We start from the raw sequence: 25,577 nt of genomic DNA, 5'->3' as shown, positions 1-25,577 counted from the left end.
CCCCACTGTAGCTTATGAACCATCACCTGTGATTGCTTCTCACTTCGGGTGCTAAATGTGTGTCCAAGGTTATGATCAGAACAAGCCTCCTTTGAATGGGGGCACCTGGACCCTTGGGAGGGAGGGCAGCTTGGGAGTATGGCCACAGCAGTGTCCTGTCTGTTCTTTTCTCTCCTAGATAACTCCTCCACCCAAGTGTACAACTACCAGCCCTGTGACCACCCAGACCGGCCCTGTGACAGCACCTGCCCCTGCATCATGACTCAGAATTTCTGTGAGAAGTTCTGCCAGTGCAACCCTGACTGTAAGAGTTCTCCGTTTGCTGCAGTAGTCGGCCTCAGCACCCTAGGTTTCCCTCCGCTCCGGCCCCCACCCCCCAGGCCCTTTGCTGCTTACGGGCCTTCTCATATCCTCCTTGCTGTGTTTGAAGCGTTCTCCAGGGAAAACAAGATACTTAAGATCTGGAAAAACCATTTTTTAAAAACGCTGATGTGTGTGATTTTAAAAGCAACGATTACACAGAAATCAGCTGCTTTTCCAGCTTCACCTTTCAGGGCAGCATTAAGAAACAGGGGAATCTTTTTCCTTAAAGTGCAAAAACACAGCCTCCCTATCCAGGATATTGTTTTACAACGTATACAGGTTACAAATCTGTGTGTGTCTGTTTTAGTCTCATATCTGGAGTTTTAGCGTCAGGTCAGTCTGGATGTCAGCAGAGCGTGGAACAGGGGCTCAGAGTGCTTCTCTCTCACGTCTTATCCCCGCGTGCCCTCCTCCACTCAAGGCTGAGCAGTATGAAGGCAGCCCCCAGAGCTTGCACACCTTGGTGCCCAGGCAGTTGTGCTGGAAGCACCTCCTAACCCAGAGCAGATATCCATCTTAACCACAGTGGAGGTGATGGGTGTTCATGCTGGGAGGAGTGGAGGAGGATGATAGAACGGATGCATTCTGAAAGTGATTCTTGTTTTGGTAGTGAGGATTTACCAGTGAAAAGCACTGATTTCTTCTTCTCTGGGGCACTCTCCACCTCCCTTCCAAATTCTACTAACAAAGCAGGGGAGAGCATTGTTAGGGAATCTCTAGGAAACACATCTCCAGAGTCAAAGCTGCTTTTCTGACTTTCAGGCATGGATGTTGGTAGGCGCTCCATTTTCTCTGAAAAGCACTTGAGTATGTGATTATTGGGAAGGCAGCTTCTCTCCTCTGTTGCCACATACCCTTGAACCCATAACATGGACTTCCCTGCCGTCCCTTGAGTCAAACCCGAGCCCAGCACCAGGCTGCTTCTCTCTCCACCCTTGCCTGCACCCTGCACAGGTCAGAATCGCTTTCCCGGCTGTCGCTGCAAGACCCAGTGCAACACCAAGCAGTGCCCGTGCTACCTGGCGGTGCGAGAGTGCGACCCCGACCTGTGTCTCACCTGTGGGGCCTCGGAGCACTGGGACTGCAAGGTGGTCTCCTGTAAGAACTGCAGCATCCAGCGTGGCCTCAAGAAGGTGAGGGCTTTTCCCAGGACTCGGGGCCAGATGGAGTGGGAAGGACCGACGGTCCGAGTGGCCCCTTTCTACTGGTTCCTTAGGCAGTTTGTACACCAGTGTCGGTAAATCCTAACAGACACACGCTTTCTGAGTTAATCAAGTGTTTGGTCCCCTTGAGGGATTAGAAAAATGATCCCCTGACCTGGCCAGGCTGAGAGGAGCAGAGAGGAGGGCCATGTCGTTGACATTGTCTGTCTTTACTGGACACCCACAGTGGGTTCCATGGGCTCAGGCCCAGGAGGTCCCCAGGGCTAGAGGAAGGGGTGTCATATCTCCTTTCACCACCTCCCACCAGAACACAATGGCTTAGAGCCTTTTCTGTTTTCAGATCCTCTTACGGTTACTAGCTCTTTCCACCCTGCTCCCCGCAGCACACATCCCCCACTGGCTTGCACACGCCCTGTAGTCTGAGGTTTGACTCCCTCTTCCCCAGCACCTGCTGCTGGCCCCCTCAGATGTGGCCGGATGGGGCACCTTCATTAAGGAGTCTGTGCAGAAGAACGAGTTCATCTCTGAATACTGTGGTGAGGTGAGTGCTGTCGGTTTGGCCCACATTCTCATCTGGGGAGATACTGATGAGAAACCCTGATTTTCTGTGGGCCAGACTTCTGTGAATTAATCTCTAAATAACTCAGCTGAGTTCTCATGTGGCCTCTCGGGGGATGCCATAGAACGGTTTGCAGTCCTGAAACAAACCACTCTTTCTTGGGCTTTTTGGCAAGTCAGGCTACTCAAGGGGTGCGGGCAGGAGACTCTGGTCAGCCTTAGTGCTGGGCAGTCTGGGTGGGTGGGGATTGGGAGGAAGGAAGGCGAGCTGTCCGTCCGACGATTCTCATCGTGGTCCTCGATAAGCCCCCTCCCGGCCCTTTCTAGAGGCGGGGTGCGGAGCCCTGAACAGACAGCCACGTTCCCCTGTTTGTTCCTTGTCTGTCTCTGCAGCTCATCTCGCAGGATGAGGCTGACCGACGAGGGAAGGTCTATGACAAGTACATGTCCAGCTTCCTCTTCAACCTCAACAACGGTAGGGAGGCTCTCTTGCATCCCCAGGTGGTCTCGGGCAGGTCTTGCTACCACCTTTCCCTGGTCGTAGTACAGGTTCAGGTCAGCTCTGAGTCTTCCAGGAGATGCTCAGAGCACAGCGGTGAAACTGAACTCAGAGACTCCATGAGCCGTAGTTCACTTGCTTCGGGAGAACCTCCATTTCCGGGTTGTGTTTGTATTCAGAGCACCGAGCACTTACACCTCAGAAATCTCCCTCCCCAGTAGATGGGAGGGGAGGTATGTGCTTCCAGCAAGAAGAGGGGCACCCACGGGGAGCGCTTCCACGCAAGGCTGGTTTCTAGCTCCTGTGGGTGTGCTGGCTTCAGAGGCCCCCCTGCATTGTATTGTCTCTGTTACAGTTTAGTTGATTTCAGACTCAGGCTCAGGAAGCTGTAGAGTTGCCTGGTGAGCTCATGGTCTTCCTTGGTTTACTTTATACAGATTTTGTAGTGGACGCTACCCGGAAAGGAAACAAAATTCGATTTGCAAACCATTCAGTGAACCCCAACTGTTACGCCAAAGGTGAGTTCCCAGTAACCTGGGAGGTGGGGTGGGAGATGGATGCTTCATTTACTATGATTTCTATCCATTATTCAGTTTTTTTCATAGCTGAGTTATTTCTTTGTCCAAAGATAATCACGGTTCACGTCTGGTATCATTTTGAGCCTCTCTCGCTCCGTTTTTCAATCTGCTTTTTTCACTGGATACATTATAAACATTTTCCCCAAGACATGCGTCTTTTAAAGATAATTCTTTCCCCCTGTCACTAGCCAGAATAACAGATCTAAAAGCAGAGAGACAACTTCCTTCATTGAGTACTTTCTAACTCCACTTCATGTATGTTTTCACTGGGAATTTGGAGAAAATCAGCCCGGACTCACTACTGACTGTTGACTTGGAGTTAAGGAGAAATCTAGCCTTGGGTTTATCCTGTTTCAGTGGTCATGGTGAATGGGGATCATCGGATTGGGATCTTCGCCAAGAGGGCGATTCAGGCTGGTGAAGAGCTCTTCTTCGATTACAGGTGAGGTAGCCAGGAGTAGTCCTAGAGGTATAAGGGGTGGCTGTTGAAACTGATTTGGGGACTTACGGTGAGTGATACGGATGAAGGAGAAGATCTCATGGTGGGCAAGGCTTTTTCTTTGTTCTGATCTCTGATGCCTTGCCTCAGAGCGGGAGCCTTGTAAGCTGCTGGTAGGGAGTGGGAGGGGAAGTGAAACGGGAGGGGACTCCTTATTTTCAGTCTCAAAAGCCTTGGTAGTAACCTGGTTCCTCCTCCTGCTTTGGGACAGGTACAGCCAAGCTGATGCCCTCAAGTACGTGGGGATCGAGAGGGAGACCGATGTCCTTTAGGCCTCCTGGGCCCCTCGCCAGCACTTATGGTAGCGGCACTGTCCTGCACACACCACTGCTGCCCCAGTTCCCTGCACTGTGTGTCTCCCACACCGAGAAACCCCCACCCGCTCCCTCTGTAGTGAGGCCTCAGCTGTGTCCAGCGGGGGCAAAACTGTCTCAGTGAGAGGGGAGACAGAGGCAGCTAGGGCTTGAGCTCCCAGGAGAGAGCTGCACAAGTGGGAGACCGATCTCAGGCCTCGGAGGAAGAGAGCCCAGGCTGGGGGCGGGTGACTTACGCTTGAGTTCTCATCAGCTACCCAGGCTGTGGGCCTCGGGAGTTAACTTGGACGGTTCCTAACAAGCATTACCCTAACTTTCCAAATCAAGAGTCCTTCTGTAGTTGGGTTGCCAGCATATCTCTCTGTGGTCCTAAGACCTGGAGAGGAGAGGCTAAGTGAAGTTTGGTACCTGGAGCTTATGAGTGGTCAGGGTTCAAGGCGAGCCTGGCGGGCAGCACAGACCGAACTCAGAGGGGAGATGGGTCATCTTACTACCTCTTTCCTCCTGACAGGCTTCAAACTGAAAGAGTGTGGGTTCTAAGTAAAGATATTCAATGCTGGGAGAAGGAAAGCTGAGTGCCATCCTTCCACAGGCAGAGAGTGAGAACCAGCCTGACGACAGTAATTAAACTGCTAAGCTTGGGGCCCAGCAGGCTTTGAGCAACCTTCTCTGTATACTCTGGAGATGGATAGACACGTTTTCAGATTCCCGGGAGCAGGTACCAGTGCCCTGTCAGCCCCTTCCAAAGTTCTGGCTTAGCGACTGCAGGCAGGCATTACGCCACCACTGAAGAACTGGGGGGGGCGGGGCGGGGGGGTCGTGCAGCCTGGGTGTGATGCTCTGGTTCCCTGCAGATATAGTTGTTTTCAGGCCTTTCATTCCCCTTAGAGGCTGGGAGCCACTCTTGCTCCTCTCTTCCGGGTACAGGGGTACAGGCCTGGACTAGAGAGGGGGGAGGTTAGTGGTTGATTACTTTCCTGTCTGTAGCCCCTGCTGTTGGAAAGGATGAGTTGACAGTATGTGTGGAGGTGAGCAAGGAGCTCCCAAATTGCACGTGTTTGGGATGGCATCACGCATGCGGTGCAGACTGGCAGAAGGTATCTGAAGTGTCGAGAAGCAGGCCGGCCACCTGTGCCAGTTCATGATGCCGTTCTTTCTGGGATTCATGCAAAGCACTTTATTTCCTTTAGAAGGTCTATAGATTGAGGTGGAGTTTGAGCTAAGGTCTCTGGGGTCCCTGCCCAAATCTCGTTCCTGAGGGAGGAGGGGGAAAGAGACAGCGGAAGACTCTCCTTCAGTTCTGTCTTATGTCATGGTGGAGGCAGGAGGAGCTGCCTTGAAACAGAAGAACTGAGTGAGAATGGCGCCAGCTCTGAGAGCCGCCCCTGTGTCAACAGCTGGTGCTGAGCTGCAGGGAACAAGGAGCATTGTGCTGGGGAAAAAGACATGGGCAGGTACAGACTGGCCTAGGGAGTGTTAGGTACGGGAGCGGGCTTCTCCCTTCTCTCTGGGGAATTAGAGCCTCTCTTCCCCAGTCTGTGTCGACCACCCCCTTCCCCTAACCCCACTGGCTGTCCCATGAAGCAAGGAGTAGGGTTCCCTCTGGCCAAACTGTCACCTAGGGATTTTTGTGGAACGTGAATGCACGCACGTGGGTGCGCGCACACACACACACTCACATCCTCTCACTCACCACACTTGTGGGCACACATGCAGCCAGCACTGAGCACACGCCTAGCTAGTTCCTGACAGAAGCCTCTTTCCACCAGACTGGGCCAGCCCCCACTATGATTCTGAAATCTACACCTGCTGTGGTCTGTATGCATCGTGTATAGGGGACACCCTCTAGCTGGACTGTGGGCTCCAAATTACTCATCAATTATAGGGAAAAACCAGAGGCAGATGAAGGAGGAAGAGTTAGGGCTGTCTGAAATGCCGGGGGCTGGCTATAAGGAGAAGATGGGGGAAAAATTATATCCAGCCTTTGAGAGGCTAGGCTGACCCCACCCTTCCCTCCGTGTACAGAATCACTGTGGTTGATCCCCTCCCCCAGTGTCAGACCACTACTACTGCTGTTCCTCCAGCATTCCCGTCCTTATCCCCTGCTGTCCCCCACCTTTGAATGACGGGTCTTAACCCCTCCCCCTCAGACATGTAATGATGGATGGAGCAAGGTGGTGGGGACCGGCGGGGGGAGGCTGGTATATGTGCGGCTCTATTGCCAGTGAATTTCACGCACTTTAAAGTCCTGTGGCTTGTGACCTCTTATCTGAATAAAGTGGTAGAATCCATTTTGGCAAGTTGTATACTGTGTGCTTCGGGGTCCAGGGATGGACCCTGGAAGGATCCAGGGATGGTGGTACAGGGGCAGCTCGGGTTGAAGCTGTAGCATTCTGATCTCCGCTTGTCCACGGAGATCTGGGGTTGGGGGAGATCTGGGGTTGGGGGAGATCTGGGGTAGGGTGTTGGCAAGAAGCAAGCAGGCTTCCAGTAGGTGATGCAAGGATTTTGAGTGCTCCCCATAGAGTTTCTGGAGCCGTCAGATTAGCTGCCTTAAAATCATCCCACTGTGCCCTAACCACGACGCCAGCTACCACACACAGACTTAGGCTCTGTCACTCTGCTTTATTAGAACAGCTCCAAGTCCGAGAGCACAGCTTCAGAGTGGAGGCCGGATCAGGCTTGGGTGAATGGCCAGCAGACCTCATGAGACTTCCAACACAGGAGAAGCACACTACAGACCGTGGGCACAGCACAGGACAGGACAGTCGATTGATTTTTTTCTTTTATATATAAACTGATAATTTAAAAAATTAGAGTAATATATAGAGTTTCTCTAGAGAGAGACATTGCAACAAAAAATATATATAAAGAATATGACCTCCGGGGCAAACGAAGCAGCATCTCTGAGCGGAGGAAAGAGGGCTCCTCATGCATTGGAGAGGGGGGCCAAGCCTTTGGACAGGCACCAAGGCTACTGCATATCTTGGAAGAGGGAGGAAGAGTAGAGGGCTGGCTAGTCAGCGTGTCTGCGTTATTCTCTCTACATTGCAAGTTTTTTATGGCTTTGGCTAAAGCATGTAAAGCAGTGGAGGTACTAAGGTGCTAAACTGAGGCCTCTCGGTCTCTGTAACAAACAAAAAACGGGGGTGGGAGACATCAGTGAAGCCCTCCCTAATCCCCAACTGAGTGGAAGCCATGGAAGATGTTCTGCAGGGGAGGGGGGAGGCTGGGGGGTATGATTCAGCAGACTCCTCCCCCCATACCCCGTGCATCCCTGCAATCCCACACACCTGTCCCTGCTGAGATTGAATATTTGAAGGGAGGCAGTTAATCCCCCCTGCACTCTGTTGTTAATCCCTGGCAGCAGCTGGGACAGGGATGGCAGGAAGGGCCTGTCTTAACCCCATGAGGCTTCTCTGGGGCAGGCAAACAACCAGGAGCCTGGGGAAATGGGGACGGGCAGGGCATTGGTTTAGGCAGTGAGGCTCAGCCACTCCCTTTGGTCCCGTCTGTAGCTCTGCCCACCACACTTGGCAGGAGGGAAATCCCCTGCATGAGCAGAGCCAGCTAAGAGGAGCCAGATGTCCCTAACGGGTGGGGTAGAGGCAGGGATTGGGGAATTTGGAGGAGATGGACTTGGTCCCTGAAGCCCTTCTCCTGATTCATTCGGACCTAGACTCCTCCAGGATCTGGGGTAGGTTTTGGTCCCGGGGGCCAGGGGCTGGGGCTGGAACTTGGGTAGAAGCTGGTGTTGGGGCCGGTTCTGGGGCTTGGGCCGGGCCTGAAGTAGGTAGGGGAGGTTTGCTGCCAGGGTGGTAATCGTGAGTGGCCTTGGGCTCATTGGTGTGGTAGGAGCCCTTGTAGCGATGATTTTGCAGATAGAAGAGCACCAACATTCCCACCAACCCCAGCAGCAAGAAGACCACCAAAACTGAAAGAGAAAAAAAGGAACAATTCAGGGCAGATCTTTGGGGTTTCACCTATATACATACACACATGTATGCTTTTGGCCTAAAGCATACGTGTACAAGAGCGTCAGCTGTATGGCCACATCAAGCCATTCCTAAGTATCTGGTAGGTCTAAATTCCTGGCTCATCCCCCTATTTCTAACATTCTCTTTCCACATCCCTGGTACTTACCCCAATTTCTCATCCCTCTGGATGTTACTGCACCCCCATTTCCTCATCCCTTAGCTTTAGCCTCATTTTATTTTTTAATTTTCTTATAACAGTTTTATTGAGATATGGTTTACGTACCATAAAATTTACCTTTTTATAGTGCAGTAAAGCTCCTTTTAATAAACAGTTCCTGCCCAGTTCTGGGACCTTTTAGGTATTGAACACCTGACTTTGGTGGAACGTAATGACCAGATCTAGCAGATAAGCATGTGACTTAAGCTGCTCATCAGGAAGTGGAGATTATCTGATCCACAAGGTCATAAGGTCAGATGTGACCAGCAGTGGACTACCACTGAGAAGAGATGGTATATGGGATCAGGCACTGATGGGCACGTCGCTGTAAAAGCTTTAGCCCCATTTTGATATTTCATTTCAATTAAAAGTCTATAGCATCCTCAGACATTTAAAAATCTCCAACCTGGTTATCAGCTACCTTCAGCATAGCCTGTCTCATCCTTCTGGGCGCCACCACGCACCTAGTGCCTTCACCACCCCTCAGCCCTGAGGATACGGGGCAGGGAGGCAACGCTGACGGCCAGAGGGTAGAATGAGGAGGTCAGGGTAGTGACTGTGCTACTCACAGCCCAAAAGTATGGCAACCCATCCGTCATCGTGGTAGTATGGGAAGTCTGAAAAAGAGAAAGCACCAGGTAGGAGAAGCCGCCTCCAGGTTAAGAATCATTTCCTTTCCCTGTTGTCCCTCTCTTCCCTTCCTTTATTGTGTCCCAGGGATGTACCTGGGGGCAGATACCAGGGGTCCAGCTCAGGCGGCACCTCTGAGACGAGACGTGGCATGGCTCCGCAGTTAGACTCAGACAGTTCTCCCTGAACGCGAAGGGCCTCAGCCAGCTCCGAGGTCATGGGTCGAGGTGTTCGGAAGTGGCTCTTGAGGGGGGCCACATTGTTGAATCGGACACCAGACAGGCAGCCCGAGAAACCTGGTGTGTTGTAGCGCTGGATCTCCGGGTCAATCACTCCCGTCTCTGAGGGAGAGGCAGCCAAGAAAGAAATGGGCTTGGACCACCAATAGCCCTGCCCCCTCTCACCATCGCTAGGTTCCCACTCTTTATCAGCACCTTCAATGCCACTCCCTGTCCTTCACTCCCCTCTGGGCTCCAGGGACTTCACCCACAGCTCCTTACCCAAAACGCCCTCTCAGCCCCAGCTTACCCATAACGCGCCCCAGATACAAGGCCTTGGGTGAGTCCAGCTGGCTGTCCACCAACAGTGAGAACTTCTGTTCTGTCAGGGGGAAGTAGTCCACCTGAGTGGGGAGGGGAAAGGAGATGAGGGAGGGAGAACCGGGGGCAGACGTAGCCTAGGCCAGGCTGGAACTCTCCTCTCCCAGTTGGTGGTGAGTCCTAGCTCAGTCCCAGGTGGGGAACCCCTGGACCCAGACATAGGATTTGGTATTAAAAACCCGACCACCTGGTTTTGAGCCCTGTCTTCGCAGCTTACGGTGGTTTGACTTTGGGAACACCACTTTACTGTCTGAGCCCCTTTAGTGATTTGTCAAACGAAGATAAGAAGAGCTGCCTACCTGAACCACCTCACAGAGAGGTTGTGAGGTCCCATGAGATTACACACATGAACATCCTCTGTAAATTGGAACATGCTCTACAAATGCTAAACATTTGGCATTTCCCACTGCCGCAACCTAGATGGCGAGGTTGAGGTCTGAACGGGCCCGCCTCCCTCGTCCCCCTCCCCCTGCACGCACCTGGATGAAGAGGTTGCGGTAGACCCGGGTGAGGTTGACGCTGTGGGGCTGGCCGTCAGTCACGGGGCGGGTGGTTAGTTGGTACACGTAGGGACTGGTGCCCAGCTGGTAGCGCAGCTGCAGGGTCCCTGTAGGGTGTGGAGGAGGAAGAGGGGGGTCTCCTCTCAGCTCCCAAAGCCCCCATCTTGTAAGAGCACTTGAGTCCTTGTATTGGTCAATCGATAGTTACGAGAATGGAGGGCACCCAGAGACAGCTGGAATTGAGAGCGAGAGCCTCGGAGGGCTTACCGTCTTCCTTGATGAGCACAGCCATGTAGTCACGCACAAAGGAGCTGACGTAGAGCAGGACGGCGGGGGCGGAGTGGGTGCTGAAGCTGAAAGACACCTCCTCTCCAGTGACATTATAGACAGGTCCACGGTAGCCCGGCACCGGCCGGCCAGGCCGCGGGTAGTCAGGCAGGCGGTACCCAGGGCCGTGGTAGCCGGGCGCGTAGCCGGGGGTGTCGTAGCCGGGGATGTAGCCGGGCTCGTAGCCCGGCACTGGCCGGCTCAGCATGTGGGAGAACTCGCGGGCTGCGGAGCGCAGCGCTGACTGGAGGTTATAGCGCATCCAGGTGCCCGGCTCAAAGAAGCCGCCAATGTCTGAAGGCAGAGGTAGTGAGGTCAGGGCCCCCGTTCCCACATTCAGACGCTGTGTATGTCATCCACACACACCCTCTGGCACGTGTCCCCAGTTTCAGCCACCACCACAACCCGTCTCCATTCACTTTTAGGTCCTCTGGCACCCCTGTATCACGGAATGGAATCTTAATATCATGGGAAATGTAAAAGATCATCTAATCTAACCCCTGTGTTTTACAGCTGGGGAAAGCGAGGCTCAGAAATGGGTAGCTACTTGCCTAGGGATACACAATAAGTGGACAGTCAAGATTAGAATCGAGATACCATAAGCCCATCTGGTACACCTGCCACTACTCACACTTCCGAACCAAAACCAAAGGTCTTCTGTCAGTCCCTTAGTCCCTGTATCTCCCTACCTCACCAGACTTCTCCCACCAGTGACCTCCCTGCTCACTCATCCCCCTAGACCAGGCTTAGGGAGGCTGCAGTCTGGGTATATGTGCAGAATCTTGCGATGGTGAATGTCAAGGCTTGCCTTAACCAAGGACCAGGTTGTAGACATGTTTTAGGAGTGAAGCGATTGTCGAATAGGAAATGGCATAGGAGGGCATCGTGCAGCCTGAGGGGGATATGCTTGCAAGTGGGGTGACCTGTGTTCCCTCGGTGACAGTGGGAAGATGGGGAAGTTATTTGCGTGTTGCTTTTGATCTTTTTCGTGCCAGCTAGCTGTACCATCCCTTCCTTGCCCCACTTTATGCCTTTGGAGTCACCCAACATCTTCAACTGCCTGACTGCCCCAGCTCAGAGCTCAGGAGCCCAGGACGACCACAGTTTTCCCCGATGCTGACTTTGTGCCCTCCTTCCTTTCCTGCCCTCCCTACATCCCATTATGGCTCCCTGTCCTCCCATAACCAGCAGCACTAACCGTGGTTGCAATATGGCCCGTCAAAAGCCGTGAGGTCACAGTCACAGGTGTAGTAGCTGTAGCGCTCCACGCAGCGGCCTCCATGGAAACAGGGGAACCGGGGGTGGGCGCAGTGGCCCGTGCAGTTGGGTGAGGTACCCTCAGAGGCATTGGCACGGCCCTCCAGGTTCAGAGTCACTCCGTTCAGACGCATAGCCCTCAGGCAACCCACGAAGGGCCGCCTCTTAAGCTCCGCAGACCCTGGGGAAGTTGGGCAGGTCAAGAAATGGGTGTAGAGCCAGAGACAGGGATAAGCATTGGGGTTCGGAAGGGAGCCAAGGGGGCTAGAAGAACAGAATAGATGCCAGGGACTGGAGAGGAAAGGTGGGCCTTTGGCTCACTCTGAGGTCGAGGGGATCGGGACCTAAGACACAGGGTTCCTGGAAACAAGGAGAGTGGCCTTGAGAGGGGGGGAAGGTGTCAGAGGCTTCAGACCTGCCTCTGGGTTGCTGCTCACCAACATAGAGGGGCTGGTCGTACTCCAGCCAGATGTAGGTCTGCAGGGGCATCGGCCGCACCACCCAAGGCCGGTGATCCACGCGGAGCCGGGCCTGCTTCACATTGATTTCAGCCCGGACCAGGTGCCACTCGTCATCGTTGAACTCAAAGTCATCGGAGTGCACTGTCAGGTTCTCGTCCCCATTCCCCACGTCGAAGGCGAAGACCACATCCCGGGATGCTGGACAACGTTGGGGGTTAGGGGGAGAGGACTCAGACCTCCAAGATCCCTCACAGGTTCACCTGATACAACCCCTCTTCTTCACCCTTTGGAGCTCCTTGAATGTCCCTCCAATCTGTCTACAGCCTGGGACAAAACCCATAAACGGCTTAAAACCTCATACCCCGGACTTCCCTGGTGGCGCAGTGGTTAAGAATCCGCCTGCCAACGCAGGGCACATGGGTTCAAGCCCTGGTACGGGAAGACCCCATATGCCGCGGAGCAACTAAGCCCGTGTGCCACAACTACTGAGCCTGCGCTCTAGAGCCTGCGAGCCACAACTACTGAGCCCACGTGCCACAGCTACTGAAGCCCGCACTCCTAGAGCCCGTGCTCCACAACAAAGAGAAGCCCCCGCAATGAGAAGCCCACGCACCGCAACGAAGAGCAGCCCCCGCTCGCCGCAACTAGAGAAAGCCCGCGTACAGCAACGAAGACCCAATGCAGCCAAAAATAAATAAATACATGTATAAAAAAAGAAAAAAACCCTCATACCCCTGGTCTCTCTTCCCAGACCCATGGAGCCAGCTTCCCAGCCCCACTTCTCAGGTTAGAAGCATAGCTCATCAGGTAGAAGACCCCCACACACCAGGAGTCCAGCTTCCTTACAAGTCAGGGACCTAAGGCCCAGAGAGGCTAAGTGGGCACTCGGGGTCACGAAGCCAGCTGTCAAGACAGAGCTGGGGGACTTCCCTGGTGGCGCAGCGGTTGAGAGTCCGCCTACCAATGCAGGGGACGCGGGTTTGATCCCTGGTCCGGGAAGATCCCACATGCTGCGGAGCAACTAAGCCTGTGTGCCACAACTACTGAGCCTGTGCTCTAGAGCCCGCGAGCCACAACTACTGAAGCCCACACGCCTAGAGCCCGTGCTCCGCAACGAGAAGCCACCGCAATGAGAAGCCTGCATACCACAACGAGGAGTAGCCCCCGCTCTCTGCAACTAGAGAAAGCCCACACAGCAACGAAGACCCAATGCAGCCAAAAATAAATAAATAAATAATAAATAAAGTTATTAAAAAAAAAAAGAGCTGGGTGTAGAAGCCAGCGCCATTTGAAGCCCTTTCCATGCTGCCTCGCAGAGGGGCATCTTACCCCTTGTCGCTTGTCCCAGCCTCCACCCACCCCACACCTCCCCAGGGATCTTCATCCCCCGGCAACGTCTGCCTGCTCACTGTTGAGTTCCACCCGCACGTAAGGTCGGCGCCACTGGCAGTAAGGGCCCCCTGTATTCTCCAGGAAGACTCCTGAGGGAGCCGAGGTCCTGAAGTAGAAGGAGACATCAAGGCTGTGGTTGGCCTGGATTGGGGGAAAGCGCAGTGCAGCCCCAGTGTGGAAGGCGATGGTGTTCCAGGAATTTCCTACAAAACCAGATGGAGGAAGGCCTTGTCAGCGAGGTAGGAGGGGGGAAGAGTGAGGCAGCCTCAGATCGGGGGGAGACAGGGCAAAAGGGGACAACTAGGGGTCCCCAGGGAAACTTAAGGCGTGTAATGAAAGAGAGGAAGGTGCCGAGGAACAACACAGGTGTGGGCATATCACACCAGGAGCTGGGGTGTCTGGCAGTGTGTCGTAGAGACCCCCAGTGGATCAGGTAGACTAGATTTTGGAGACTGGAGAGCTGACCCTGGGAGGGTACACAAAAAGGGTCTGTCACTCACGATCACCATAGCAGCGCAGAGGCCTCAGGAAGAACTGGGCCTCGGAATTGGAACGGTTCGTGTCCCCCACCACCACCTGAGTGACAGGCAAATGGTCCACAAAAGTCAGCAGGCCCTTGTCGGTTCTCCTGTGGGGACAGGATGTGGTGGCTCAGCCTCTGCCGCTCAGCTGTCCCTGGCGTCCTGAAAGCCCTGTCCCTTTGCCCCCCCCTTACCACTGGGGCTGGTCGGCATCACAGTTACAGTGTAGAGCGGGGTCCACACAGCTCCGGTCCAGACCACAGGCACAGCGCTGAATGCCGGGCTGCGAGCCACCCCAGTAGAAGTGCTGCTCCTCATTTCGGCCAATCCAGAAGCTATAGGGGTAGCCTCCTGGGGAAGAGGTGCAGGCAGTCTCCAGGCCCTGCCCTCCGTTAGCCTCTGGGCTCCTCTCTCACCCTTCCAACCAGCCCAGACCCGTTCTTGAATCCTGTAGCCCAGGGCTCCCTTGAACCCTCTAATCCTCTTCTCCCAGACCCCACTGGTCTCTCCTCCAGCTCTCCACCTTGCCCTCCCCACCCCCACCCCCCCTAACCTGCAGTGTTGAGCAGCCGGGAATTGTAGCAGGAGAACTCAATCCACTGTTCACAGTGCTGGGAAGCATTGGCCAGGGCACTGACTTCCTCCCAGGATGCATTCCAATACTGGACGGCCCCGAGGAATGGCCGCTCCATGCTAGAACCTGTCACCCGAGTTGTCCACAGCCTGTCATGCCTCACAACTGTCCAGGCCCGGTTCTCTGGGGGAGGGGGATGAGACAGAGCTGTGGCTGGAGACGGGCATTCCCTACCCATCTCCCTGCCCCGCCCCCAGCACCACTACTGCAATCCAGAGACAAGAAACGTGGCCAGCAGCTCCATTTCAGCCCAGCTTTAGGCCCCCAACGTCATAGGCCGGAGATGAGACAGCTGGAATGGATCAGGAAGCTGGGATCTACCTGCAAGGCTAGATTACAAATCCCTGAGTGTCCCCTTCCCCCTTCTGTCCTCCTTTACCCCCACCACCATTTAATCTCACTGGCCCCTGTCCACGCTTCCATCCTTCCATTTCCCCCACGCTCCCGCATTGCCTCGTCAGCTGCCCCTCCACCACCCGTCAGAGCCACTTACCTCGGATATCACAGTACACTACAAATGGCTTCAGGGGGCCACTCCCATCAGGATCAATGGTGAAGTTGCCAGAAGTTTTCCCACTGAGCCGATAAGCCTCACAGGATTCCTTATACAAAGCTGGTTGGTGGTGAGGTGGGGAAAAGGCAGTTATAGGGTCAGGGGGCTAGGAGGGCCAGCCCTACCATCTCTAGCGGCCTCAGGATTGCCAGAAACCTCCTGACCTCCCCTGTCTCTGACTCTCCCCCGTACCCAAGCTGGCTTACGTTGGTGGCAGGTCTCCCCCTTGTAGCCTGTCAGTTCACAATAGCAGATGAAGTCATCCCAAGACTGGTAGCAGCGTCCATCATGCTCACACATATTAGGGCTGCACCTAGGTGAGGGGGTCAGCACCGAGGGAAGGAGCCTTATGGGGAGCTTGAGAGTACGGTCTGATCCTTACACGCTTCACTCCCAGCTCCTGGGAGCACCAAAACCCAGTGTGAAACCTACTCCACCTAACAAGCTTAAATGCTGGGGCATTAGGCAGGCCTCAGGGCTCAAGTACTATACTGTCTCCCCTTCCCCAAAGGAATAAATAATGCCTTACTTCCCCCACCCCCCAAATAAAACCCTCGAGGACCAAAAACAGATGCTTCGTTTCCATTCTGAGCATGTGTCACTTTAAGGGAAGAAATAGAAGGTGAGAGGACAAGGAGGAATCATCCCCAGGTAGGAGACTTTGGAGCTGGGACCAGGAGAAGGGAGATCATTGAGAAAGGCCATTCCCATCATTGGGAGACCATGGAAGAGGGCTTTGGAGGGGTCACCTCTTGTAGGGAGAGGGGCTTCTGGATACCTATCAGTGATGCCACATGTGTCAAAGAGGACCTCAGCATAGTATCCAAGCCGCCGGCCCTCCACCAGAGTCAGGTTGACCAGTTGACCATCCACCTTGAGCAGCTCCATGCAGCCATGGAACGCCGTCTGGTTGGAGTGGCAGCCCGATCGACTGGCTGGCTTGGGACAACCTGGAGCAACCACCCCTGTGAGGCCCTCCCCAGGGGAGACTCCAGCGACCCTCCCCCAGGGAGATGCCAAGGGAGAGCCAGACACAAAGGAAGGAAGGGGAATAGTAGACAATGACAGTGACCTTCCAGTCCCCAAGGCCCCAGAGGGACAAGAGGGATTTACTGCTACAAAACTCTCCATGTAGCCCTGTCTGGGTGGACTTAGATGGGGCCTTCCCACCCAGAGACAGGGGTCTAGGCAGGTCGGCCGCCACTTACCTCCAAAGAAGTATGAGGTTCCTGTACGGATCAGCAGTGGGTATGAGACCCTGACCTCTGCCCCCTCCACATCATCAATGCTGATGACTGCATGGTTTTCCTGTGCCACGAAATTCACCTCGTGCCAAAAGCCATCATTCAGGCGGAACCCTGGACAGGACAGGAGGATGGTGTGGGTGGGGGGGAGGGGCACCACGTTCTATAAGAGTACCTAGAGCGGGGAGGCAGCAACCCCACTCTGTGTCCTAACAGTAGCCTCTGTGCCTCCCATTTTTACACTTATCAACCTGAGTGGTGACATCTCTGAATGTCTCTCTTCACTGTGTGGAACCCCAGTGGCTGACACAAAAGTCGTAACTGAACGACACCTCCAGAGACCCTCCGGAACTGGAGAGTACCAGGATTCTCGGCCTTCCTGCTTCTCCTTAGCTCCTCAGATCTGCCCCGCCCTCCAACTCCCAGCAGCCTCCATCCACTCCCACCTTTTCCCAGGGCCCGGGGACCTCCTGCCCTGCTCCCTCCCTTCACTCCCTCACCCCTCTCCGGTGTGCAAAGGCTTCAGTCCAGGCCTACAAACTCCTCCGCTCTTTGCCCTTCTCTGGCCTCCCTGTGCCTCCCACTTCCCTCCTCCCCTCACCAGCAGCAAACTGAAGTTTCTTTCGGCCAGTCTGCACGATGGACACATTGACCTGTCCTTCACTGAGCATCAGCTCCACGTGGCCCAGCCCGTCCCCCAGGCGGGAGAAAAGTAGCAGCCCGGTGAGATCCCAGGTACGGAAGCGAAAAGAGACCGCGAGGCGGCCTCGGCGAGGGAAGCCAGGCACTTGCACGAAGTTGTGAGGACCTCCAAAGTTGATGGGGTGAGGAACCGGGTCCAGGCAACGGAATGCCACCTTACCCTAGGGACGAAAGTGAGGATCCGTCAGCACCCGAGCCGACGCCCCGCCCCACCTCTGTGAGGAGTGAGGTTCCCTGGGTGCACCTGCCCATCTCCCCCAGAAACATGTCCAGCTGTGGAGGAGGTCTCCAGCCACCAAGTCGGCCTGCAGGACTCTCTCCTGATCTACATCGTCTCCAGGGGCGACGGCTCCTTCGCTTCCTTCCAGCGTGGAGAGGCGATTTCCCGCCTGCTTCCCGGAAGCAGTGCCTGATTACGCTCCTGAGTTCGGGTGGGGGGAGCACCCACACCCACACATCGAAACAGCCCTGGGTTCAAGTCCCTCCTCAGCCCCTGCGCAGCTGCGTGACCCCTGGTGGAGCCACTCAGGGTCGCTACACCTTATTTTCCTCAGTTATAATTGAGGAGATGCTTAGACCGCACCACAGCTTTTAACTGGGGGGTTGGGAGCTGGCCTTTTGCACTTCCTGTGAGTCAGTGATGACACCATCACCCCCACTTGAGCATCCAGCTGGGGAGAGGGGTCCTCGGCTTTTACATGATTCGCAATATCTCTTCCCATTCCACCTCGTGGTTCCAAGTGGCTTTGACGCCCCAGTCCTCCCAGATCCCCCTGCCCACTGGCCTCGAAGGTGATCCGTGAATGGCGCCGCACGGCCAGGTCCGCAATGTTGACTCGGTTGAAGATTACGTTTTCCATGCAGCCGCGGAAATTATGCCGATAGGCAAGGTTCTTCTGCGCGGCGCCCACCAGACCCCCGATGAACATCTGCGGGGCGGAGTGAGGAGTACACTACAAATGGCTTCAGGGGGCCACTCCCATCAGGATCAATGGTGAAGTTTCCAGAAGTTTTCCCACTGAGCCCGGCAAGCGCGGCAGCGCGCACGCCTTTCTCACGCTCCCCCCCCCCACCGCTGCCGTACACTTTCCCACGCTCCAGGCAGATTGAGTTCTATAAGACTTGAGACACACAGCGCCCCAGTATTGAAGCTGGAAGCTCGCTGGGCCTCCCCAGGCTTGGGTTCTAGCCCTGACTCCACCACAAATTGGCTGCATGCCCTTAGGTAAGTCAATGAACCTGTCTGGGATTCTTTATCTGCAGATCAGGGCCTGAAGGGGGCAATTTTCTCATCCTGTCCGATCCCCCAAATCCAGATTTCCAGACTCCATCTCAGTAGTTCTGGGGTGGAGTCCGGGAATCTGTGTGCTAACAGCAGCAGCAACCACAAAAACCCAGGCCTTTCTGGGAGTTTGCCAAGAGCTGCTAGCATATGCAGACACCCGAAAGCAGAGTCTTACCTCTGGTACAGAAAAGTGCTGTCCCCCACCGGCCCACCCAGCATCCCACTTCACCAAATGGCTCCTCCCCTCTCCGCTCACCTCGGTGTCCAGGTTCAGTCTCTCGAAGTCGCCATTGAGCACGAAGCGCTGCTCGTAGCCGTCCAGGGTGAGATTTGCTTCGCGGCCAAATCGGTCCACGCGTACGTAATGCCAGTGCTGGTCATTGAGGACGCCACCAGCGCTCACGGTTGTGTGACCGGGCCTTGGCTGGATGGGGCTGCTGCCTGAGGGTAGGGTGGGGCGGGGTCAGACCTGGAACCTGGAAAACCCAAGTGAGCCCTACTGCCCAGCTAGTCCCCAGGCAGAGCAGCACAGAGGAGGGACTGCCCAGGGCCCAGGGCAGCCAGGGAGGGTGGGCATACAGAGACTGGACCACCCTCAGCCTGGGATGGAGCAGTGGCCACTGGCAAGTATGGACTTAGAGTAAGCCATTTAACCTCTCTGAGCCTCTGTTTTCCTATCAGTAAAACTTGAGGCACGATAGTTGCTTCTACCTCATCATGTGGATGTTATGAAGAGTGATTGAGATGCAAAATAATAACACTTTAGGCGTGTGTGTATACGTATATACAACGTTTTTACAATGAGGAAACAGACTGCGGGAGTGCTTGTCCCTCTGGTAGGTGGTAGAGCTGAGACTGGAATCCGCTTCTCCTGATCCCGAGTCCAGTGTTTTGCTAGCACCAAATTTTACACAAAAAAGGTGGGTTGGTCCAAACACTAAGGAAGGGAAGGATAAGGAGTGGGGTGCGGCTTCGCGGAGGAGGTGCAACAGGAGACGTGGGAGGAGAGCCTCAGGCTTTGCGCCGGGATCTCTGAGCTCACCCAGGCTCATGTGCAGCAGCAAGTGCGCCCCCTGCAGCTCGAGTGTCACGTAGTCTCCCTGGGCGCCCTCGGCGTGCAACAGGAGCCCGTCCTTCTCTTCGGTCTTGAAGCTGAAGGCGAACACGTCCCACAGACTCCGGCTGACCCCTCGCGGGAAGCGGTACGAGATGGCATCATCGCCATCGAAATAGAGCACGTCGGACTCTGCGCGAGGGGCACTAGGTGGGTTGGGGACCGGGGAGACTCTGTCTCCCGGGCACCACCCCCACCCCGCCCACGACCTCACACCCTTACTGTAAGGGCAGCCGTAGAGGCCGAGCCTCAGGCCGATCTTGCCGCGCGGGTTCCAAGCCAAGGGCACGATGCGGATGTAGCGCGCCGTGAAGTGGTAGTGCAGGTCGTGGCGAACCACCGCCGACTCGTTCACGTTACCGAAGAAGGTCTGAGGGGCAAGGGAAGAGGAGTGACCACGCCCCCACCCTCTGCTTGTTTCTCCACAGCCTCCCAGTCCACAGTTGTCGCATCTAGCCAATCTCGACTTCTGGAAGGCAAACACTCCTTATCTCCCCTGCCTTCATGGCTTTACACAAACACAGTTTCCCTAGTCTAGAGCGTCCCATTATATCCTCAAAGGTCAACTCAGATGTCACCACCTTCATGAAGCTCTCCCAGATTTTACCCTGAAGTATGTTAAACCCTGTCACTGGGAATATCTTGCACACATGAGGAGCCGACAATCCCTCCGGACTGAGTCCCTGGGGAGGAAGTCACTGCTCCTCATCTGTGCCCTCACCACTGCCTGCTGCCCCTCCCCCAAGATTGTGCCTGGCCCAGCCCAGTTCACAGAGCTGAAAAGGTTCCCCAAGTGTGTGCGCAGGGAGCCTGGAGTACCGCGTTGTGCCCTCGCTGATAGAACGGTGTCCAGCTGTCCACTCGGTCTCCATAGAGCAGCATGTAATGTGTGACCCAGTCCCAAGAGTTAAAGGAGCCCTGCGTGGCCACAGCCCGGATCCGGTGCTTCTTCATTAGGTCGATCTGGAGCCAGGGATTTGGGTCTCCAATCCGGGGAGACCATCCGCTTATGCCTATAGAAGGGGCAAGGCCTTTCACCACTGGCTCCCCATTCACCTCCAGCCCTCCAGAGTCCCCCACCCCACCATGGGGCGCCACCACGCTCACCGTGCAGCCGGGCAAAACGGGGTGCGGTGAAGAGCCCATAGTAGGAGGAGGCACCCAGGGAGCGTGCATACAGGGGCCCAACCAGCTCCTCGTCACAGCCGTCTGGGTTGGGGGAACAGACATGTTGATCAGGGTGGCCCCTCCCAGTCTTCCCAAAGGCCCAGCACGCTGAGCAACCGGAGCTCTTTCTTCTCTCTCCCCCATTGCAGACCCAGCCCTAACTTAAACCATCTACTCAACCTGGTCTGCAGCAACAGCTGCACGCTTCAGGGAGGCTGCCTTCTTCTTCTGAAAGAACCCGTAGGCCAGACCCTGCCTAGTACCAGCTGGGGTTCAGTACACCCACAAACACAATCCCAAACCTCAGCATCTTTTAGAACCTGAGTCACCCCAAGACACCAATCCAGCCCCAGCCTTAGCCTCAATCCCAGTCAGCAGCACCCACAGACCTGCACCAACCCCAAATCCAGGCCTTGGTCCCAACCCCAGCCAGTCCAAGCACCATCACCAGTTCCACGTGCAACCTTAGCATCATAAAGGGTCACCAAATACTGCATGGATCCCAACCCCAAAATCCAGCCCCAGCCTCAGCCCAAAACTCTGGTCCCTGGGCCAGCTCCAAGCCCAGCCCCAGCCCCTGGCAAAACCTTAACCCTAGCGGGGTCACTGGCACCACCCTTATTCCCAACACTCAAACCCAGGCACTAGCTCCCGCTTGGATCCCAGTCCCAAATCCCCGCCCGGGCCGACTCTATCTTCAGCTCTGAGCCCAGCCCCATCGCCGGGCGCGCGCGCCAGCCTCGGAGCTGCATTGCGGAGCGCCGGGGAGAGGCAGGAAAGGATGAAAGCGCACGAGCGCGCGCCGGCCGGGAAGGGACCCGCGACCACCCAGCCGCAATGCGGTGCGGGACCCGCCCTGCAGACCTTAGACTCCCAGGCCCAACCCCGCCTGCCTGCGAGCCCCGCACTCACAGTAGCCCCAGCCCCGGGCTCCCGAGACCGCGGCGAGCAGGATGCAGAAGAGCCGGAGACGCATCATGCAGGGCTGACGGATCCCGGCGGCCGCCTCCCAGTGCCCGTCTCCGGCTAGGGCTCCAGTTCCAGCTCGGGCTTTCCTCCTGGGGTTCGCAACGGATGGCTATCTCTCGGCCCCTTACCCACCCCTTCCTCTTTCCTCTCTCCCCCAACCTTTCTCCCTTGTCTCTCTCTGTGCTGTTCCTGGTCCTCCGCTGTTATCGCCTCTCCTTCCACCCTCTCTCTTCTCACCTCCCCCCTCCCCCAGCCTCTCTCTCCTGGCACGCGCCGCTTTCCCGGACCCCGCGCAAGCGCGCGCCTCAGCCCTACTGCGAATGGGCGGGGGTAGAGAGCCTCCCGTCGCCGGGAAATACCCTGAATAACCCGAGGCCGACAGGGACTGTGGCCGCAGGGATGGGGGAAGGGAGGCTAGGGCCGGTTAGGGGGTCCTGAAAAATCCAAGAAAAGGGAGTTGGAAGGGGAGGGTGCTTGGAGATGAGGAGAAGAGTAAGTAAAAGAATCTAACATTTTCTGACAGCAAATTATGCTCCAGGCACCCGTACAAGGCACCCTCAGCACCCTGTGAATTCTGCATTTTTACCTCACTCCACTTTGAAGATGAAAAACCTGAGGCTCAGAGAGGTCAGACAACCTACTTAAGATCACACAGGTGGCTAGCAAACGATGATATTACAAAACCCATTCTTTTTCTACTGGCACGGTAAGGAGAAATTATTTTTTAGGACGTAGAATAGGAAAGTTAGGTAAAGACGGCCCACAGACCCTAATCCCCACCGCCCTCCTGGCCCTTCTCCCCGCCCCTTCCTTCCTGTCCCACTAGTTTAACTTCTGTCCCCAGTGGCTTTACCTCAGAAACCTGAGTAGCCAGAGATGGGGACTGAGCCCGCAAAGCAGGTGGGAGTGGGGGCAGGGGGGTAATGGTTACAGAGAGGGAGGGTAAGGTGAAGGGACGGGATTCTCTACCTAGCACCAGGCCTCTGCCATGCTGTGACCTACCTAGGATGCCTGGAGCCCTCTGGGACCAGGGGCCCTCCAGATAGATCGGGCTGGTAATGAGACGCTGGGGTTTGGGGACGGGACTGGGGTTCAGAGGGAGGATGAGCTGAACCTAGAGATCTAAGGTCCCAACTGAGCCCAGAAAACCTGAGCTCCAACCCTTACGACCCCCTTGTCATGAGTAGTTCAGTGCACCTGTACTGGAGGCTAAGAGGTGGGGGTGAGAAGGGGAGAAGGGAAAGGGGACATAGAAAACCTCTCCAGGCCAAGCATGGAGTCCAGGGACCAGGTGTCAGGCAAAGTCTGCATGTGGATGTTCTTCCAGGAGAGGGCGCTGCAGAGGAACTGAAGCGCTAAGATCTATTAACAATACAGACGCTTGGCCTATGGAGAGCACAGATGCTTCACATTCATTACCTTCCTTATTTCAAACAACCCTGCCGGGGGGCTGGTCAGGATTTCTAATCTCGACATTATGTATTAGGCAACTGGAGAGCCAGAAAGAGCAAGTGATTCACTCAAGGTCACCGAGGAAGCTGGATGTAGAGGCAGGAGGGGTGCGAGGGAAGCCAAGGCCTGTCTGAGGGTGTGCTAAGAAGAGTGTGGAGAAGAGTTTATGTCTTCTCCCCGGGTACTGTACCATTGTACCTGGTCACACAGGAGCCCCCAGCTTGGAATGCATGTGTGGGAGGGGGAGGTGTGTGGTGGAGGCATGCCTCATAAGGGCTCTCTTCTCATTTTGGCCTCCCCAGGTCTCCTGGGGCCCCTACTCCGGGGACGATGAGGAGGCATACTCGGCTGAGCCGCTGCCAGAACTCTGCTACAAGGCCGATGTCCAGGCCTTCAGTCGGGCCTTCCAACCCAGTGTCTCCCTGACGGTGGCTGCGCTGGGTCTGGCTGGCAATGGCCTGGTCCTGGCCACGCACCTGGCGGCGCGACGCGCTGCCCGCTCGCCCACCTCCGCCCACCTGCTCCAGCTGGCCCTGGCCGACCTTCTGCTGGCCCTGACCCTGCCCTTTGCTGCAGCCGGGGCTCTGCAGGGCTGGAGTCTGGGAAGTGTCACCTGCCGCGCCATCTCGGGCCTCTATTCGGCCTCCTTCCACGCCGGCTTCCTCTTCCTGGCCTGTATCAGCGCCGACCGCTACGTGGCCATCGCGCGGGCCCTCCCAGCTGGACCGAGGCCCCCGGTGCCGGGCCGTGCACACTTGGTCTCAGTCATCGTGTGGTTGCTGTCGCTGCTCCTGGCGCTGCCTGCTTTCCTTTTCAGCCAGGACGGGCAGCGAGAAGGCCAGCGGCGCTGCCGTCTCATTTTCCCCGAGGGCCTCACGCAGACGGTGAAGGGGGTGAGCGCCGTGGCGCAGGTGGTCCTGGGCTTCGCGCTGCCGCTGGGCGTCATGGCGGCCTGCTACGCGCTCCTGGGCCGCACGCTGCTGGCCACCAGGGGGCCCGAGCGCCGGCGCGCGCTGCGCGTCGTGGTGGCCCTGGTGGCTGCCTTCGTGGTACTGCAGCTGCCCTACAGTCTCGCCCTGCTATTGGATACTGCCGACCTCCTGGCGGCCCGCGAGCGGAGCTGCCCCGCCAGCAAGCGCAAGGATCTGGCACTGCTGGTGACCGGGGGCTTGGCCCTCGCCCGCTGCGGTCTCAACCCCGTGCTCTACGCCTTTCTGGGCCTGCGCTTCCGCCAGGACCTGCGGAGGCTGCTACGGGGTCGAGGCTGTAGTCCAGGGCCTCACCACCGCGGCCGCTGCCCCCGCCGGCCCCGCCTTTCTTCCTGCTCGGCTCCCACGGAGACCAACAGTATCTCCTTCTGGGACTACTAGGGCTGCGAATCAAGAGGAGGGGGGCGGGCTGAGGAAATGATTCCAGGGAGGGTAGCGGGAAGGGGGAGTAGGTGGGGGACACTGAGAAAGAGGTAGGGACATCAGGAATTGCTTCTGTACTTCGGCACATTAAACTGACAACATGGAAATGAGGGGCAACACAACAACTGTTACTATTTTTGACTCACCGGCTTGGAAGTGATTTGCAGCACGGCAGAGCTGGTGGGTGTCCCACGGCCCCGCCCCTTCGCACTCCGCCGCGCTTGGCTCTGAGTGGAAGGCGCTGAGAGCCTGGGTTGGGGTGAGGGGCTGCTGAGCCTGCTAAAGCTTTAGGCACTGACACCCCCTCCACCTTCACCCGGTCTCTGCCAACAGAGGTGAGGTGGGGAAGCTGCCAGGCGACGAGGGGCGAGCGTTCCTCCTGAAATAGTGTAAGAAAGAGCTTTCTAACAACCAGAGTGCTATCCAGTAATGGCTGCCTTAGCAAGTACCGAGTTCCCGGCCTCTGGAATGTTCCGGCTGAGGCTGTCGGGGACTGTGTGTGTGCCTATGCCTGGTGTGGGGGTAGGAACGGGGCCAGGAGATTCCCGTTTTGGGTTGGATTCGGTTACCACTCTACAGTCCCTTCTAAGGTTCGCTGGTGGAGAGAAAAAGTTATTTGAAAAGTTGAGTCGCAGTTTTTCACCTTGGAGAAAATCCAAGGAGAGAATTCCAATTTGCAAATTTCCAAAGAGTGGTTAGCACGGGCGGGGTGGGGGTGGGGCGACAGCCATTCTCCGTCTTCCTTGGGGACGGGCTCAGAGGGAATGTACTGAGCCTGCCGGAGAGAGGTTAGACAAGGGAAAGAACTTCCCTGCAGGCAAGGGCCTGGGATCCAGATAGGGAAGAGAGTATATGGTGTGGTGTTTCCATCCCTAGGAAGTCTCAGCGCAGGCCACTCTCATCTGGGGCGAGGGCAAGCCTGGGATGGCCTCTAAAGACATTGATCCCTGGTCTTTGTTTTACACAGTCACGACAGGCAGGCTGGTGTCCACGTGCGACAACTCTCGCAGTTTAATATCCGGTCAGCCAAGCTGCCCCGACCACTCCAGCCTGGAGTCTGGGGACCCAGGGCAAGAGGGGCGGAGCGTGGCGGGGATGTCTCCAGGGAGGCGCTGGCCTGTCGTCCCCGCCCTGTCCCGCCGCGCCCAGCTCCGGCTAGCCTTCCTTCTCGGAGTCTCCGGCGGCTGAGA

At 56.2% G+C, this 25,577-nt stretch overlaps 3 protein-coding genes across 8 annotated transcripts in view; 2 read left to right on the top strand and 1 right to left on the bottom strand.

The window, feature by feature from the left end:
* EZH1 (enhancer of zeste 1 polycomb repressive complex 2 subunit) overlaps positions 1 to 6,265 on the top strand; it is a 31,811-nt gene extending 25,546 nt beyond the window's left edge. For 4 of the 5 annotated variants that reach the window (XM_032616617.1, XM_032616618.1, XM_032616616.1 and 1 more), the window contains exons 15-21: positions 179 to 304; positions 1,318 to 1,496; positions 1,972 to 2,067; positions 2,478 to 2,559; positions 3,021 to 3,101; positions 3,519 to 3,603; positions 3,872 to 6,265. In XM_032616617.1, the coding sequence (XP_032472508.1) occupies positions 179 to 304; positions 1,318 to 1,496; positions 1,972 to 2,067; positions 2,478 to 2,559; positions 3,021 to 3,101; positions 3,519 to 3,603; positions 3,872 to 3,932 (710 nt within the window). In that variant the 3' untranslated portion in view covers positions 3,933 to 6,265. The remainder of the gene's footprint in view (positions 1 to 178; positions 305 to 1,317; positions 1,497 to 1,971; positions 2,068 to 2,477; positions 2,560 to 3,020; positions 3,102 to 3,518; positions 3,604 to 3,871) is intronic. The other variant, XM_032616619.1, reaches the window with a different exon arrangement.
* A 238-nt stretch (positions 6,266 to 6,503) lies between these two features.
* On the bottom strand, positions 6,504 to 24,770 carry CNTNAP1 (contactin associated protein 1). 2 transcript variants are annotated; one of them, XM_032617727.1, is made up of 25 exons: positions 24,534 to 24,770; positions 21,467 to 21,612; positions 20,495 to 20,596; positions 20,207 to 20,400; positions 19,610 to 19,757; positions 19,316 to 19,519; positions 18,530 to 18,714; positions 17,774 to 17,917; positions 16,888 to 17,149; positions 16,251 to 16,400; positions 15,821 to 15,992; positions 15,249 to 15,355; positions 14,983 to 15,102; positions 14,409 to 14,612; positions 14,050 to 14,206; positions 13,835 to 13,962; positions 13,352 to 13,537; positions 11,919 to 12,140; positions 11,423 to 11,662; positions 10,165 to 10,518; positions 9,877 to 10,004; positions 9,327 to 9,420; positions 8,894 to 9,139; positions 8,738 to 8,785; positions 6,504 to 7,908 (listed from the first exon to the last, which is right to left on the bottom strand). In XM_032617727.1, exons 2-25 carry the CDS (start codon positions 21,531 to 21,533, stop codon positions 7,640 to 7,642), a joined length of 4,131 nt encoding a protein of 1,376 aa, XP_032473618.1. In that variant the 5' UTR covers positions 21,534 to 21,612; positions 24,534 to 24,770; the 3' UTR covers positions 6,504 to 7,639. The 2 variants fall into 2 exon arrangements, with proteins under 2 accessions (XP_032473618.1, XP_032473617.1); XM_032617726.1 differs by lacking the exon at positions 24,534 to 24,770 and adding an exon at positions 23,589 to 23,726.
* Positions 22,380 to 24,505, top strand: CCR10 (C-C motif chemokine receptor 10). Its single transcript, XM_032617728.1, has 2 exons — positions 22,380 to 22,423; positions 23,278 to 24,505. The coding sequence occupies exons 1-2, from the start codon at positions 22,400 to 22,402 to the stop codon at positions 24,343 to 24,345; spliced, it is 1,092 nt and encodes a 363-aa protein (XP_032473619.1). The 5' UTR covers positions 22,380 to 22,399; the 3' UTR covers positions 24,346 to 24,505.
* Positions 24,771 to 25,577: the final 807 nt, after the last annotated feature.

The sequence above is a fragment of the Phocoena sinus genome, chromosome 20 (genome assembly GCF_008692025.1).
Source record: "Phocoena sinus isolate mPhoSin1 chromosome 20, mPhoSin1.pri, whole genome shotgun sequence".
Lineage (NCBI taxonomy): Eukaryota > Metazoa > Chordata > Mammalia > Artiodactyla > Phocoenidae > Phocoena > Phocoena sinus.
This window is presented reverse-complemented; position numbering and strand designations above follow the sequence as displayed.